The following is a 14,072-nucleotide window of genomic DNA, read 5'->3' on the forward strand; positions in this document are numbered from 1 at the left end:
CTTGTTAGTCATGAGATGATGTGGAAGAGAACAGGAATACCCTCAGAGTGATGTTCTAGAGGCATAAAATAAAACATGTAGGATGAGACAAAGGACGAAAATACCAAAATATTAAAGCAATGACCGTGAGATGTAACAGTATGTGATTTTCTTTATCGATGTAACAACGAGATCTGGCAGGTCTAACAGAATTCTGAAGCCGGAATGGGCACATGTAACAGATCAAGAAAGTGACAGCCGAAGGGGCGCGTAGGGGGCGCAGTTGGTGGACTATGCTCTAGCTCCTGGTTTCAGCTCAGGTCATGATCTTGGGGTCGTGGGATGAGCTCAGCGGGGAAGCCGCTGGAGACTCTCTCTCCCTCTGTTCCTCCCCCAACTTGTGGGCGCTCTTTCTAGAATAAATAAGTCAATCTTAAAACAAACCAACCAACAGAAACCTGCGACAACTCTAAAGGAACAGAGGGACGCGTGTGACTGCCCTGGATGAGCGCAAGCACTTGCTGCCTGCCTTCACACCTTCACAGTCAAAGAAACGTTTCATTTCACGGAAAGTTTGGGGAAAATATACAACTTTTCCCTCTCAGCTTCACGGACAGCCAACTTTTCTGCATGACAACCAGGGTGAGAGCCGCAGAGAGACAACCTAGTTCCCTCCCCCCAGGCTCAGAGATGAACCAAAGGCCAAACTGCTCTACCAGTTAGAAAACCAGGCCTACAATCAACCACCGGCCGAAACGCAGCCGTTTGCATGCCACTGACCCACTGGAAGCAGGCCACAGGGTGAGGGTAAGGAAGAGGGTCTTGGGCTGGGCTGCTGTGTGCACTCTGAAAGTGATTCAAAGAAACTGACCAGCATCTTGGGCCGTGGAGCACTCTGGCCACCACCCTGGACTCAGAAGTGCCAGGGACGAAGGAGAGACCTCAAGCGATGTTCCTGCGGTCAGAGAACACCTACACTCTCTTCAAAGCTGGCGGCGCAGGCTGCTGGTCTCTTACCCGTATGCCCACAAGTGAAGCGCAGCAAACATGCTCCGCAAACGGGCCACACTCTTGACCAAGGATGAGTGAACTGAGCATGGTGACGCGTGAGAAGGAGTCTGCACCGCCACCAAGTGGCGTTTATCCTGGGAGCACAAGAGTGGTTCAACGTATAAAAATCGATCAATATACTATGTGACATCAGCATAAAGGGAAAAAAAACCCCACACAATCATCTCAACAGACTCAGAAAAATGTTCTAACGAACATCTAACACTCTTTCACGACAAAAATACATCACAGAATAAAAACAGAAAGAACCTCCTCACCCTGATCAGGGTGTCCAGGAAAACCCCACGGCGAGAGTCCCACTCGATGATCAGATCAGGAACATGACAAGGACACCTGCACGGGCCCCGCCTGCTCCACATGGTCCTGGAGCTCCAACCACGGCAGGGAGGCAAGAAGAGTTAACAGGCATCCAGAGCAGAAAGGAAGAAAATGAAACTGTCTTGAATCACAGATGACTTGATCTTACATACACAAAGTTTTGAGGAATTCATTAAAAATGATCATAACTAAGAACGAAGTCCTGCCAGGCTACAGGACACAAGATCAGGACCCCCAAATCAAGTGTATTTCTGTATACTTGCAGTGAATAATCAAAAATGAAATTCAGAAAACAATTCCACTTACAAGAGCCTCAAAAATAAAATATTTAAGAATTTCCTAAAAACAGTGCAGAGCTTGAAGGCTGAAAACTATGAGAGGTTTTTGAAAGAAATGACAAGATGAATAAAAAGACCCCCTATGCCGAGGGACCAGAGGACTTAGTACTGCTGTGATGGTAACAGCCCCAGACAGCTCCCCCACATTCCCACCCCCATTGCAGGCCTTCGCTCAGCACAAGGCTTCCAGGCCCAGCAACACTGCAGGGAGTACCAGAATGCCACTCCGTCTAAAAACAATGTTCCCGGGTGAGGACCGACCACGTTCTATTTACCCATTTGCATGATCACCTAACGGACACGAGTTGTCTCCATGTTCTGGCTATCAGACAAAAGCTGCTCTCAACAGTCCTATACACCTTTTCTCCATAAACATGTTCTCTGCTCTCTTGAGTATGCGCCAGGTAGTACAACTGCTGAGTTACACGCTAACTATGGCTAACTGCCACCTGACTTTCCATAGGGACTGCACCATCTCACGTTCCCACCTGCAGGACACCAGGTTTGGGCTTCTCCACACCCATGCTAAGGTTTGTCATCACTGTTGGTCACTGTGATCACAGCCGTTCAAAAAGCAGTGGCTCAGTGTGCTTTTGATCTGCATTTCCCCAATTACCTTGAACATCTTTTCATGCATTTACTGGCATTTGTTTGTCTTCTTTGAAGAAACATCTATTCAAACCCTGTGCCCACTTTTAAATTTTTATTTCGTTTTATTTCTTAAGTTACGATATTTCATAAGTCCCTTAAGATATACAATTTGGCAATATTTTTTTCACTTTCTCAATGGTAACACAGCACAAAAGTTTCCCAACTGGACGCAGCTATTTCTCTTCTGTCGCTCATGCCTCAGATGGTGTATCTAAGAACCACTCCCCACCGACCCTGAGGTCATGGAGATTTACACCTACGCTTCCTTTCAAAAGTTTCAGTTTCTGCATTCTATATTCACATTTCTGCTCTACCCATGTTTAACTTCGGAGTTAGCTTCTGTGCATATGGTGTGAGGAAGGGGTAAGTCATGTTTTTGAAGAACTGGTCAACGCTGAAGGATGACAGCGAACCAGTTCAAGGTTGTCGTAAAGGGCAAATAAAGGGGAAAGGAAAGCAAGCACTTATCCTGTTTTGTCTCTGTAGTTAATACCACCATAGCTAACCAAACAGTTACTATGGGGAAGTTGTTCTTTAAAGAATTCCAGCCCATGAATGAAAGAATTAGACTGTGATCATTCTGCATTCTCTAGAGAATTAATGGATCTAGGCCATTATGGCTAAAAAGGGCTGCTGACATCACAGGGAGAGATGACAAGGTGTTATGAGTGTCCTAATGGAGAACACACCCCAGCCTCTGGTGTGGGAGGACAGAATCTGCATGTGATCTCAAGGGGCCAGATCCAACTTCCCATTTCCAGCACACAGAGGAGACAGGAGCATTGTTACAGGACTCCGCAGAGGTGCAATCAGGAAACTCTGTAAGTCAAATGACCTGCTTTCTTCAACAGACTACAAGGGAAAAAATAAAGAATGAAAAAGAAATTTAAGAAACAAATCAACTAGGCCCACTGTGGAGCTTTATTTAAATCCTGATTCAAGCAGACAACCACCAAAAAATCCTGATGTAGAATTATGACACCTGGAAATCTAACACAGTATCCTGGGATATAAAACAAATACTGTAGTTTCTCATTATGAAAATAGTTTGCTGTTGCAGTTCATATATATATATATATATATATATATATATATATATATTTAAATTTATTTGACAGAGAGAAACATAGTGAGAGAGGGAACACAAGCAGGGGGAGAGGGAGAGGGAGAAGCAGGCTTCCCACCCAGCAAGGAGCCCAATGCGGGACTTGATCTCAGAACCCCAGGATCATGTTTAAGTGGGTTAAATGATCATGATCAGTGGGTTAAGACAGAGGCTTAACCCACTGAGCCGCCCAGCCACCCCTGCAGTTATACTTTTTAAAAGAGACTTTATAGGAGCACCTGGGCGGCTCAGTGGGTTAAACCTCTGCCTTCAGCTCAGGTCATGGTCTCAGGGTCCTGTGATTGAGCCCCATATTGGGCTCTCTGCTCAGCAGGGAGCCTGCTTTCCCCTCTTTTTCTGCCTGCTGCTCTGCTTACTTGTGATCTCTGCCAAATATATAAAAATCTTTAAAAAAAAAAAAAAAAGAAACTTTATACTTTAGTGATAAATACTAAAATATTTAGTGGGAAAACTAATCGATGGTGGAAATCAGTCAAAAGCATGCTCTGAATTTTACAAAAAGCAACTACTCTCATGTATCACAGCTATGACTAAATAAACACCAATACTGAGAAGACCAGAGTAAACCATTTCTCAATATAAAGAGCTGTACCTGGGGGGTCTAAATATAAGAACCTGACTCTGTCCTCCAACATGTGAAGTTGGCTTTGGGGTGGGTGGAGATGTCCTGCTCACGCACACTGGGGGCAAGGCAGAGGCGCTTGGCCAGGGTCCAGAGTCCATAGCACAAGGCAGAGGTGGTCAATATTGGTCTGAGGGTCTGGAATATGGCCATCCATGGAAGGTACAGCTGGAGTGAGTGACAGAAGGGACTTCAGCTCCGCAGTCTCCCTCCCCACCCCTCACGGCCCCTCTCCCATCACCAGCCAGCCCTCCCCTCCTGTTTAGTGAATGGAACTTCCACATCTGGCTGCATACCAAAAAGGCCTACATGGCTCAAGACACATGTTTCTAGACACAAACCCTAACTCTGAACCTCTGTGGCATCCTAAGCTCCGCAAACGTCTTACAAAAAGGGCAAAGACCAGGGCCAGGGCCACGGCCACGGACAAGGGGCTTACTGGCTTACTCTGCATGATTAAGCTGTCCCCACTCGGACAGGTCTGGGACCCTTGTTAGGGTAGGTTAGAAGTCAAAGTCCTCTGTGCCAGGAAGTCTTCCACGGTCCCACATACCTTCTTCCACAGCTGGCTGCTGCTTCCTATCTCTGCCTCTCACAGCCACAGGGCCACGCGACTCCACAGGAAGCAGTGAGAGACACAGGCACAACCTGTGTCTGTCTGGGAAGACAGACAACCTGCCTCTTGCAGGAGGATGCAACAAGCTCACGTGCACAGCACAGCTAAGGAGCCTGGACCATGTTCCCACTGACACCTGCTTTCTGCAAGCTTAAGATGTCCTCAGGAATCCATCTCTGCATGAAAGGTAAAAGCTAATGCAAGAATAAATTCTAAGATTCTGAACTACTTCAAACAGAAAGTGACAGCAAGTCAGTATAATGAATCCTTCGTGTAATTATACATGTTTTCCCCTCTTTCTCTAAGGAGGAAAAAAAAAAAGCCAACTCCTCCGTATATATGAGCTCTCCCTGGTTTACAGTGTAAGCACTTTCAGACTTCTCCTTCTAGAAAAAAAAATATGCAGGTATATTTCACTATTTCACCCAGGCATTTACATTCTTCAATTTTCTAAACGACTACAAGGCAGCAGGACTAGCTTGTGCCAAGTATCAGATTCTAAAGAGAATGTGAAGGGCGGGGGGGACGGCCAGAGTAGACCCGTGAGGGGGCTGGCTTCTGAGGCTTACTGGGGGGGCCCACAGGAAGTCACAGACAACATGACAAGAACAGGACCACGGCATTTCCTATTCAGTTCACCCGGGTCAGGGGCAACACTTACAGCTACCGGTTACACCATACCCACAGAAACTCAGCTGCCGGCCATCTCTATGTGACTCTGCAGTAGGAACGAGTCCAAACGATCAAGGTTTCAGGGCATCTCACAAGTGCCCACAGGACACTTGTGAGGAAAGGGAGCCGCAAAAGGTGGGCAAGTGGCACCAGGATTGAAATTTGTTGAGAAATAAGCATGTCTTCCTTGATTGCAAGTTTTGTTTTGGGCCCCAACGGGTGGTGCCCTAGGAGTCCCAGAGAAGTGCCCAAATCCCAGACACCGTCTTGGCGACTCAGTGAGTATCTGCACAACAGGAAGGCACCAACTGGGTCCCCACATCAACACTGCGAGTGAAAACATGGGGCTGCGAGAGCACCCGGGAAGCAAAGATAAGGCACCCTGCGGAGAACTCAGAGGCCCAGCCAGGTGCAGCCGGAGGAGGGGACCCCAGACACCAGCCTGCCAGCCACCTGGGAGCGTACACTCCCCGAAGAGGCCTCCGTTCAACCTGAGGCAGAGCAGGCTGCCCGGCTGAGCTAGAGGGCTCTCCCGCTGGCACGTGGGGCTCACGGCTCCCCTCTTCCGCAGGAGGGCAGCTCGAGCAAGCTGGGTGCTTCCACCGGAAAGCCCAGTCCTTCTCACGGGTCCCCACAGGACCTGGCAGAGGCAAGCACATTGCCCAGCCCTTCAGGCCAGACTCAGAGTAACTCTGTTGCGGACACTTGTCCTGACTCAAGGTTCATTTTCAAGGTCCCTTATTAATTTCAAGGTCCTGGCTGACTAGCCAGGGCACCCCAAGGCACTCTTGTGGCCCACTTTACAGTTAGTCACTCCTCAGGCGATGGAGCGGTCATGATGCATAAACCAACACCAGAAATTACCCTAATGGAACAGTGATAGGAGGGTTTGTAATTATAAACATGCACCTGAGGAGGTTAGACTTCAGCCCCCATGTGTTCTGTGACTTCACAGAACCTTGCTCTGACCAGTGTGCTGGATCAACTACACAGAGGAGACGGGGAGACAGTGGGGGCCGACGGCGGGCACCGGGATACTGGGCAGTGCTCTCTCCCCATTACAACCAACAGTCCCAACGCAGAGGGCTGGGAGCGGACTCCATTGACCCCACACTCCCACGGCAGAACACCAGGAACGCATGTGGCACCTGGCATCCCTCCACCCAGCAGACCAGGCGCCCACTGCCCAGGCCTTCAGGCAGAGCCACCACGGAAGCCAGGGCCTGCCCCATGAAGGCTTAAGTGTGTATAACAGCAGGGGTGTGGCAAGCACGTCATGGACAGTGAATACAATGCCATTCGACGCATTTCTGAGAAGGTGTTTTCGATCTGGAACACTGAGCTGGGACGTGCTGGGAAGAGGGCACTCACACACCTTGTTTACTCTCTGGGGATAGCACTTTTGCTGTTCCAAAATCCGTGATCTGGATGTGCATATCCTCATTCAACAAAATGTTTTCTGGCTTCAGGTCCCTGTAAAAGCAGATTTGGTCCATCTGAGATGAAATATTTCAATAGCAATGTTATCACAAACACTAAATTTGCTGAAAACAAATGAGCTGATTAAATACTTCTAATCTTTATGGACTAACAACCAAGAATGAGAGTCTACAAAGTTCACACTGAGCAAATACCAGTTGCATCTAATGGGTTTGTTCCCAACACGTCACTTCAGAAATGCATCTGTCATTTTCTTTCTTTTTCTTTTTTTTATAAACATATAATGTATTTTTATCCCCAGGGGTACAGGTCTGTGAATTGCCGCATCTGTCATTTTCAATACACTTTTTGGTAAAACTGTATTCCAGAATTTTTAACCCATAAAAGGCAGATCTTGGGAACCTGTTGTGGTCAGGTAATCATTTTACAGTATATATAAATCAGCCACCACGTTGTTCACCTTTGACTTACACAGTGGTAAGTGTTCACCGTTTCTTGATAAAACCAGAAAACAGGATTAAAATATTAAATTTTGTGGGGTGCCTGGGTGGCTCAGTGGGTTAAAGCCTCTGTCTTCAGCTCAGATCGTGATCCCAGGATCCTGGGATTGAGTCCCGCATCAGGCTCCCTGTTCAGCAGGGAGTTTGCTTCCCCCCATCCTCTGTCTACTTGTCAGTCTGTCAAATAAATAAATATTTTAAAAAGTCTTAAAATGTTAGATTTTGTTATGTGTATTTTGCCACAAAAACCATCTATAACAGGAACAAGAGAAAGAGAGCTCGTACGAACACTTTCGATTTGACAAAATCAGACAGTCAAGGAGACGGAGATCAGAAACGAGCACACACACGAGCTCCAAGGTGGAATGGACAGCACCAGTTGGGACGGCCAAGGGTGCCACTGGCAGCCAGCGTCACCCGGCTCTGGGAGGCCCCGTGAGTCTTAGCACCGAGTGACGTCAGCTTCTCCTCAGTTCCTACCAGGAGGACTCCCATCCCTCCAGGCACCCCCGCAGAGCTGAGCCAGAGGCCTGGTACCTGTGAATGATGCCCTTGCCATGCAAGTACTCCAGAGCTGACACCATCTCGGCCGTGTAAAACCGGGTGCATGTCTCATCGAATGAGCCAATTTTGCGAATGTATTTAAGTAGTTCTCCATTTTTGGCATAACTAAGACCAAAGTCTAAATGTTGCATCGTTAAGGAAGAGTACAAAAGTCATTTTTTTAAAACTAACTTTACAGCCCCATAGGAATATTTTTAATTAATGAAAACTGAAGGTACCCGTGTCCCGAGACAGCAGTCCTGCTTCAAGTCAGGCCCTGTTGTGATCACACCCACAGCTGCTGGGGCTGATAGGACGCCCTGGCCCCAGCCCCAGGCCCAGGCCCCAGCCCCAGGCCCAGGCCCCAGCATGGGTTTCTCCCTGAGAACACAATGACACACACTCCACGGCCCGACTGCTCCTTCTGGACCCCACCCTCTCCAGAAGGTGACGGGCTCAGGAAAGCGAAGCCACTGGAGCGGAGTGGCCAGAGCCTGTGGCCCACGTGCCTCTTGGCAGGCTTCAGCAAGGAGAAGGGGGGCCCCATCCTAATTCAGCCTCCAAACCTGCACCACGGTGGGCTCAGAGCATTTACTGAGCACCAACCACATTCACAGTGTGCTAAGAGTTCACTCACGTAAAGGTTTCTCAAATGCAAGCTCCTGTCCAAGTACGAAGTAACAAGTCTTGTAAGAGAGCTGCCATTTTATTATCTTCTCAATTTTATCAACAGGAGAAACAGAGACGTTTTTCCCATTCACACTGTGGTGTGATCTGCTTCCATTCTCCCTTCCCAGAAGGATTATAGGCTGGAACAGTAACACAGCCCATACACCAGCTTCCTCTTAGAAGCTCCGAACATGTGCACCTATAAACGGAACCGTGCAGGCTGACTTCACAGCTCCCTAGCTGCCAGGGCCACAGCGACAGGAGTCTTCATTGCCCTAGCTAGTGGCTCTGAGGCAGGAAGGGGTGGCCCACGCTCGAGGTCTTCACCAGGGCACTGTGGGCTCCCATCGAGGACAGTCTGATGCTGCAGGGCCATGAGGACAAGCCCGGGATGGAAGGGACCAGCGAGCAAAACTGCCTAAACCTGTCCCTGATTCAGCCCCAACCATGACCACCCACGTCCTTCCAACCAGGACAACAGGAACCTGAAGGAGGGAATGCAAAGGGTCCCAGCCAGACCCCTTCACAGCTCACCCTGCTGGCTCCTCTCCAGGAAAGGCTGGTGTCCATGGCCCCCTCGGCAGTGGCCCCACCTGGACTGGCCACTAGCCTGAGCACTCAGGAGTGCCAAGGAGCCTGCAGCAGACCCGAGAGGCTCGCCTCCATGCAGGGACAGCGCCTCTCTGAGCTTCACGTGGTTTGCCCCTTTCTGACCGCTTCTGGAGTTCCTGCTTCCTGGGTGAAGGACACTTCTAGTTCTTCACTCAGCTTGAGGCTAAAGCAACCAAAGGTTCTGAATATAACAACTGTTGAGGGTCCTGGCTCCAAGCCCACATTGTCTCCAACCACACACCTGCCTCATCCCCGCATCTCTCGCACCGCCTGGGTCCGCCTCATAGCCCAGAAAATTTTCCCCTCCCTTGGCACAGCCAGTGGCCCAGGACAGCAAGGAGGAAGCTGCTCTCTCCCAGGAAGTGGGTGAATTCCCGGAAGGATGTCACAGACCAGGCCTGTGACATAGCCCGGTAAGCTAAACCCCTGTGACAGAGCCCTGGCAAAGGGACCTGGCCCAGAGAGGTTAAGCAACTGACTCAGGGTCATGAAGCCAGGAGGGACAGAACTGGAGCCCAGCCTCCTAAGGTTTAGAGCACTACTCCTGTCCCCGAGCCGCAAGAGGAGACACACGATGATATGCAGTCAGTCCAGACAGCCTCACAGGTGAGAGAGACACTGAGCAGCCTCGAAGAAGACTCTTCAGTGTCCTCGGGGAGCCATAAGCAGCGACGGCAGAGTGGTGGGGACACGGCTGATGCTGGAGCCAGGCAGAAGCACACGTTCTCTAACCCTGAACAAACCAGGCAGGACCCTCTGCCCTACATGCCAGTGGCTATGACACCCCTTGACTGCTCCCCCATGAGGGCGGAACCACTGGGCAAAACGCACCACAGGTGTTGCCAGGACCTCCTCAGCTCTCTCTCCTGAAACTCCCTTCCCACCCTGAAACAACCTGTAGGGGGGCCATTCCACAGGGGAGACCCAGGGCCCAGGGGCTTGGCCACTCCATAGCCCCCGGCTGGCCGCCAAGCAACCCACACTGGAAACCGACCAGCCCTGCGCCCCCCAGGTCTGTCCTCTCCACTCATGGGCAACGCCCTGCCCCCTATGTGCCGGTCCCTGTGTCAGGGTGACTCGGGCTCAGGCCTCAGAACTTTTCCCTGCTGAGGGCCCGCCCTCCAGTGGCCGGCCAGCCTGCTGATGCCCCCTGCCCCCAGCCCTCAGTTCGCACACTGCCCTGACTCCTGACCCAGCAGCAGTCAGCACCCACAGATGCATCAAACGCCAACCCCACACACACCTCCAGCCTGGTCTCACCCTCAGTCTCTTCTGGCTCGCTCCCAGCACCCCCGGGCACCCCAGCCTGAGGCCCCACACCCAGGAGCCAGGCTGACTGCACCGCCCCTTGCCCAGCCCCCTCACAGGAGCCTTCAGGGTGGCACCAGCCACGATCACAGCAAATGGCTGCTCTGCTCTAGCCCCTCCCGGCTCCTGGCGCACTTAGAAAAAAATCCGTAATTCTTATCAGGCGTCTAGGGGAGGAGAAGCTGGCCCCTGACCAGCCTGTCACTCCAGCTTCTAGCCCTCACTCTACCCAGGTCTCTGGCCAAAGTCCATGTCCCTGCAGACCACCAAGCTATGAGAACAGCACTCTCCTTCACCCTCTTACCTGCCCTCACTGCCCTGGCTCCCTCAAGTCTACTGCACAGGCACTGACAGTCTGGGTGTGTCTAACTGCTCCTGGGTACGCAGACTCCATGACAGCCAAGCCTTCTTCACCTTTTCACCAGCATACCCCCATTGCCGGGCACTCAGCAAGTACTTCTCAGTCAGCGAAAGGACAAATTCGGCCGACAGCTGAAGGAGCCAGAAAATGGTGCTGGGGCCGGGGCGGGAGAGGGAACGGGAAGAAGCAAAGTTCTAAACGAGAAGAATCTGTGTAGAAAGAGACAGGGGAAAGCCTGGGGAAGGGGGGCAAGCCAAGCCCTTACGGGGACTGGCTCTGTAGGAGTAGGGCACAAGCTGAGGACACGTGAGGGCAAGAGGGACAGAATTAAGGGGTCGAGGCCTGAACAAGCCCTGAGGCAACTCCACATGACAGCTGACCTCTCGGTGCAGCAGAAACCAGAAGAGCATCTACTGGAACTGGGGACAGAGTCACGAGGGCACAGAGGGGCTGGGCAAGTCCTGGTTAGGAAAAATGACAGGAAAGGGTTGTGAAACGAGGAGAAACTGGATAGCTAGGCCATACAATGGGCAGGCCCTGGGATGAGTGAGACAACACAGTGTGGTCTACCCTGGAGACCAGAGTACCCTGTCTGCCCTGCTCCCTAAGCAAAGATAAAAGAGGGGGAAAAATCACTACTCCAGGGGTTAGGGGAGAAATCAGGGAGCAGAAGAGGCCCTCAGAAGAAGCAATCAGTGGTGTGTGACAGCCTTGCTGGAGAGCCAGAGGCACTGGGTGACCAGAGCCATGCACAGGCAGAGAGCAAACTGAGGTGGGAGCCACGGGGAGGACGGAGGGCAGGAAAGAGGGAGGGAGGCTGGATGGTCTGGGGAGGAGAGCGTTCTGGGTACTGTGGGAAAGACTCTGGACTCCTGTGGGTGGCTCCCTGGACTTCTCACTTGGGGGCGACGCCTGATAAAGCTGTCCCTTCAAACAGACCCCATACCCCTGGGCCAAAGAGAGCAGAGAAGGGCCCTGAGCACCCAAGATCCTTTTCCCTCCCTCACTGCCCTGCTTTGATCGGAGGACCTGACATCTGAGGGATATCCCAAGGACACCAGTTAGAGGAGGAAGGAATGCCTCTGAATAAATGTCTAGCAGTCACAGGGTTAAAAATCCTAACAATCCTTTAGATTGTTTATGAACAAAAAACCTCAGAAAGGTTTGTGATGTTTTCTTTTGAAGTAACATTCTACTTCAGTGAACACCAGCAATCCCAGGGGCTCCCAAAGTAAAGTGATGTGAATTCATCCGCATTGAGAATATGCCACCCTGTCCTTTCCGGGAAAGAAACGACTTGTGAACATACACAGAGGGGCCATGACTCCAAAACCATACGGGGTAACTGGTGTGACTTCAGAAGCCTCTGACTGTTCAAAGGATACATAGCTTTTCATCATCCTGAAATGTGAAGTAAAGTTTAACAAAGAACGGGTGATCCAGGCGTGACATCACGTCTCTCTCTCTGGTTACATACGGGACCTTGTTCTCTTTGATAATGTGACGTTTCTCTAGAATTTTAACTTAAAGTAAGAGAGAAGCAAGTTACTACGATTGATAATGGCTTAAGAAAATATACTAAAAACAAAACTCATCAAAGTAACTGATACAAATCAAAGTTTTTCACAAAACCTACCCACCCAGTTTGTGTTCTCTAAGACCACCAGCATCCCACCCCTGAAATCAGCACAGAGCCTCCAGGTGCTGGGAGGCCGGGCTGCCGCGCGCTGGCACACGCCCTCGCCTGCACCCCGGACGCACAGCCCCGGGGTCAGTACTTACTAGCATATTCCCTTGAGGTTGCCAGTTCTCGGGCCAGGACAACCTGGTTTGGGAAGAAAAGAGGGAAAAAGAAGAGAAAAAACACTCAGTATAACCCGGGCATCAACTCTCACAGGTAACCTTGAGGCTAACCTGCCCCCACCATTAAATTACATTTAAATATTAGAAATTATGTTAAAACATATTGGTCCTGTGCTAAAAATCTGGCTGGATGTTAACGATGAAGTTACTGTGTTCTAATAAACAGCAAATGCACAGATCAGTCAGGGTCCTCAGAAGGCTTTCTGTCTCTGCTCCTGCTGAGTTCCCAGGGCGCAGTGACGTATGCATTCAGGAATATCCGGGACTAACGTCACCCCCACAAACAGAGACAGAAACAGCAAATAATAGCCCAGATGGGTCCTGGGAACGCCTTCAAAAAATAACTTTTAGAATATGTTCTCAGTGTATGTTCACTGTGATAAGCTGCCCTGAATTTGGGCTTTTACAAAGAACTGTGACCACACATTTCAGTGGGTCCTGCACTCGGGGACGGTAAACCCTGTCCCTGCTGTCAAGGGCCCAGGAAACCAAGGCCCATGAGGCCCACGGAGAGTGCCCCCTGCACAGCGCGCCTCCCACCCAGGATGCAATCCCACACCTGGCAGGCTTTCTCGGCCGCACACCTAAGGCCTATAGTCACACTCCACCTTGCAAACAGAGAGCCAACAGGGCACAGCACAATGTGGAAAAGAGATTTCTACACAAGCAACCTTTGGCACAAGTGGCCACCAATTTCCACAGGCCTGATGAGGTCCGTTGGCCAGGAAGCTGGGGCACCCGATCCACCACAGCCAGCTGAGGCGGATGACGCCCCCCAAGACACCTGCAGGAAGGATGGTCCGAAGACCAGAGTGCAGACGGAAACCTGTCCGAATCCTGGGGGATCGCTGGGCCTCCCCTCAGGGAACACCTTCGGAGGCCAGACTCATCGAATTACAGAATTCTCCAAAAGACTCACCAGAAGCTATCTGGGGAAAACACTGTGTGAAATGACCTGCAATGATTAAGAAGAATGGGTTTGGATTGTATGTGCTCAAAGGGAAAGATCTCAGAGATCTTGCCAAAGGAATGCACTGTGTGGGCTGTTCTGAAGCACTGGGGCATGTGTTTATGAAATGTGAAGTTTCTTCACAGGAGCATGTGCTAGCTACAAGGAAGGCGGAAAGAGGAAGAAAGAAGCATCAGAAAGCACTAGTACTTAACGAGATCTTCTCTGAAGTCGGCACTTAAGGAAATCTCTCTTGTGTGAATTCAACATTTCACGTGCAGGTTTCCCTATGGGCACAGGGCAGGGAGTATCCCTCTTCCAGGGAAAAAGGCATGACGCACCCCTCTGTCACTGTGGAGCCAACAGCAGAGCTCATCGGGACGTCAACATCATCCCCAGGGGGCCAGGCAGCAGCAGGCTGGGCCTCCACACTC

The 14,072-nt window shown here is 50.6% G+C and overlaps 1 protein-coding gene across 3 annotated transcripts in view; it reads right to left on the reverse strand.

Annotated features, from left to right (window-relative positions):
• The window catches only part of PDPK1 (3-phosphoinositide dependent protein kinase 1), an 80,459-nt gene that overhangs the window by 27,064 nt on the left and 39,323 nt on the right, over positions 1–14,072 (reverse strand). For all 3 annotated transcript variants that reach the window (XM_013055220.2, XM_045072002.1, XM_045072001.1), the window contains exons 3-6: positions 12,609–12,651; positions 12,212–12,349; positions 7,871–8,015; positions 6,769–6,866 (exon numbers count right to left, since the gene is read on the reverse strand). In XM_013055220.2, coding sequence (XP_012910674.1) covers positions 6,769–6,866; positions 7,871–8,015; positions 12,212–12,349; positions 12,609–12,651 — 424 coding nt within the window. The remainder of the gene's footprint in view (positions 1–6,768; positions 6,867–7,870; positions 8,016–12,211; positions 12,350–12,608; positions 12,652–14,072) is intronic.

The sequence above is a fragment of the Mustela putorius genome, unplaced genomic scaffold, assembly GCF_011764305.1.
Source record: "Mustela putorius furo isolate JIRA1106 unplaced genomic scaffold, ASM1176430v1.1 tig00004007_pilon_pilon_pilon, whole genome shotgun sequence".
NCBI lineage: Eukaryota > Metazoa > Chordata > Mammalia > Carnivora > Mustelidae > Mustela > Mustela putorius.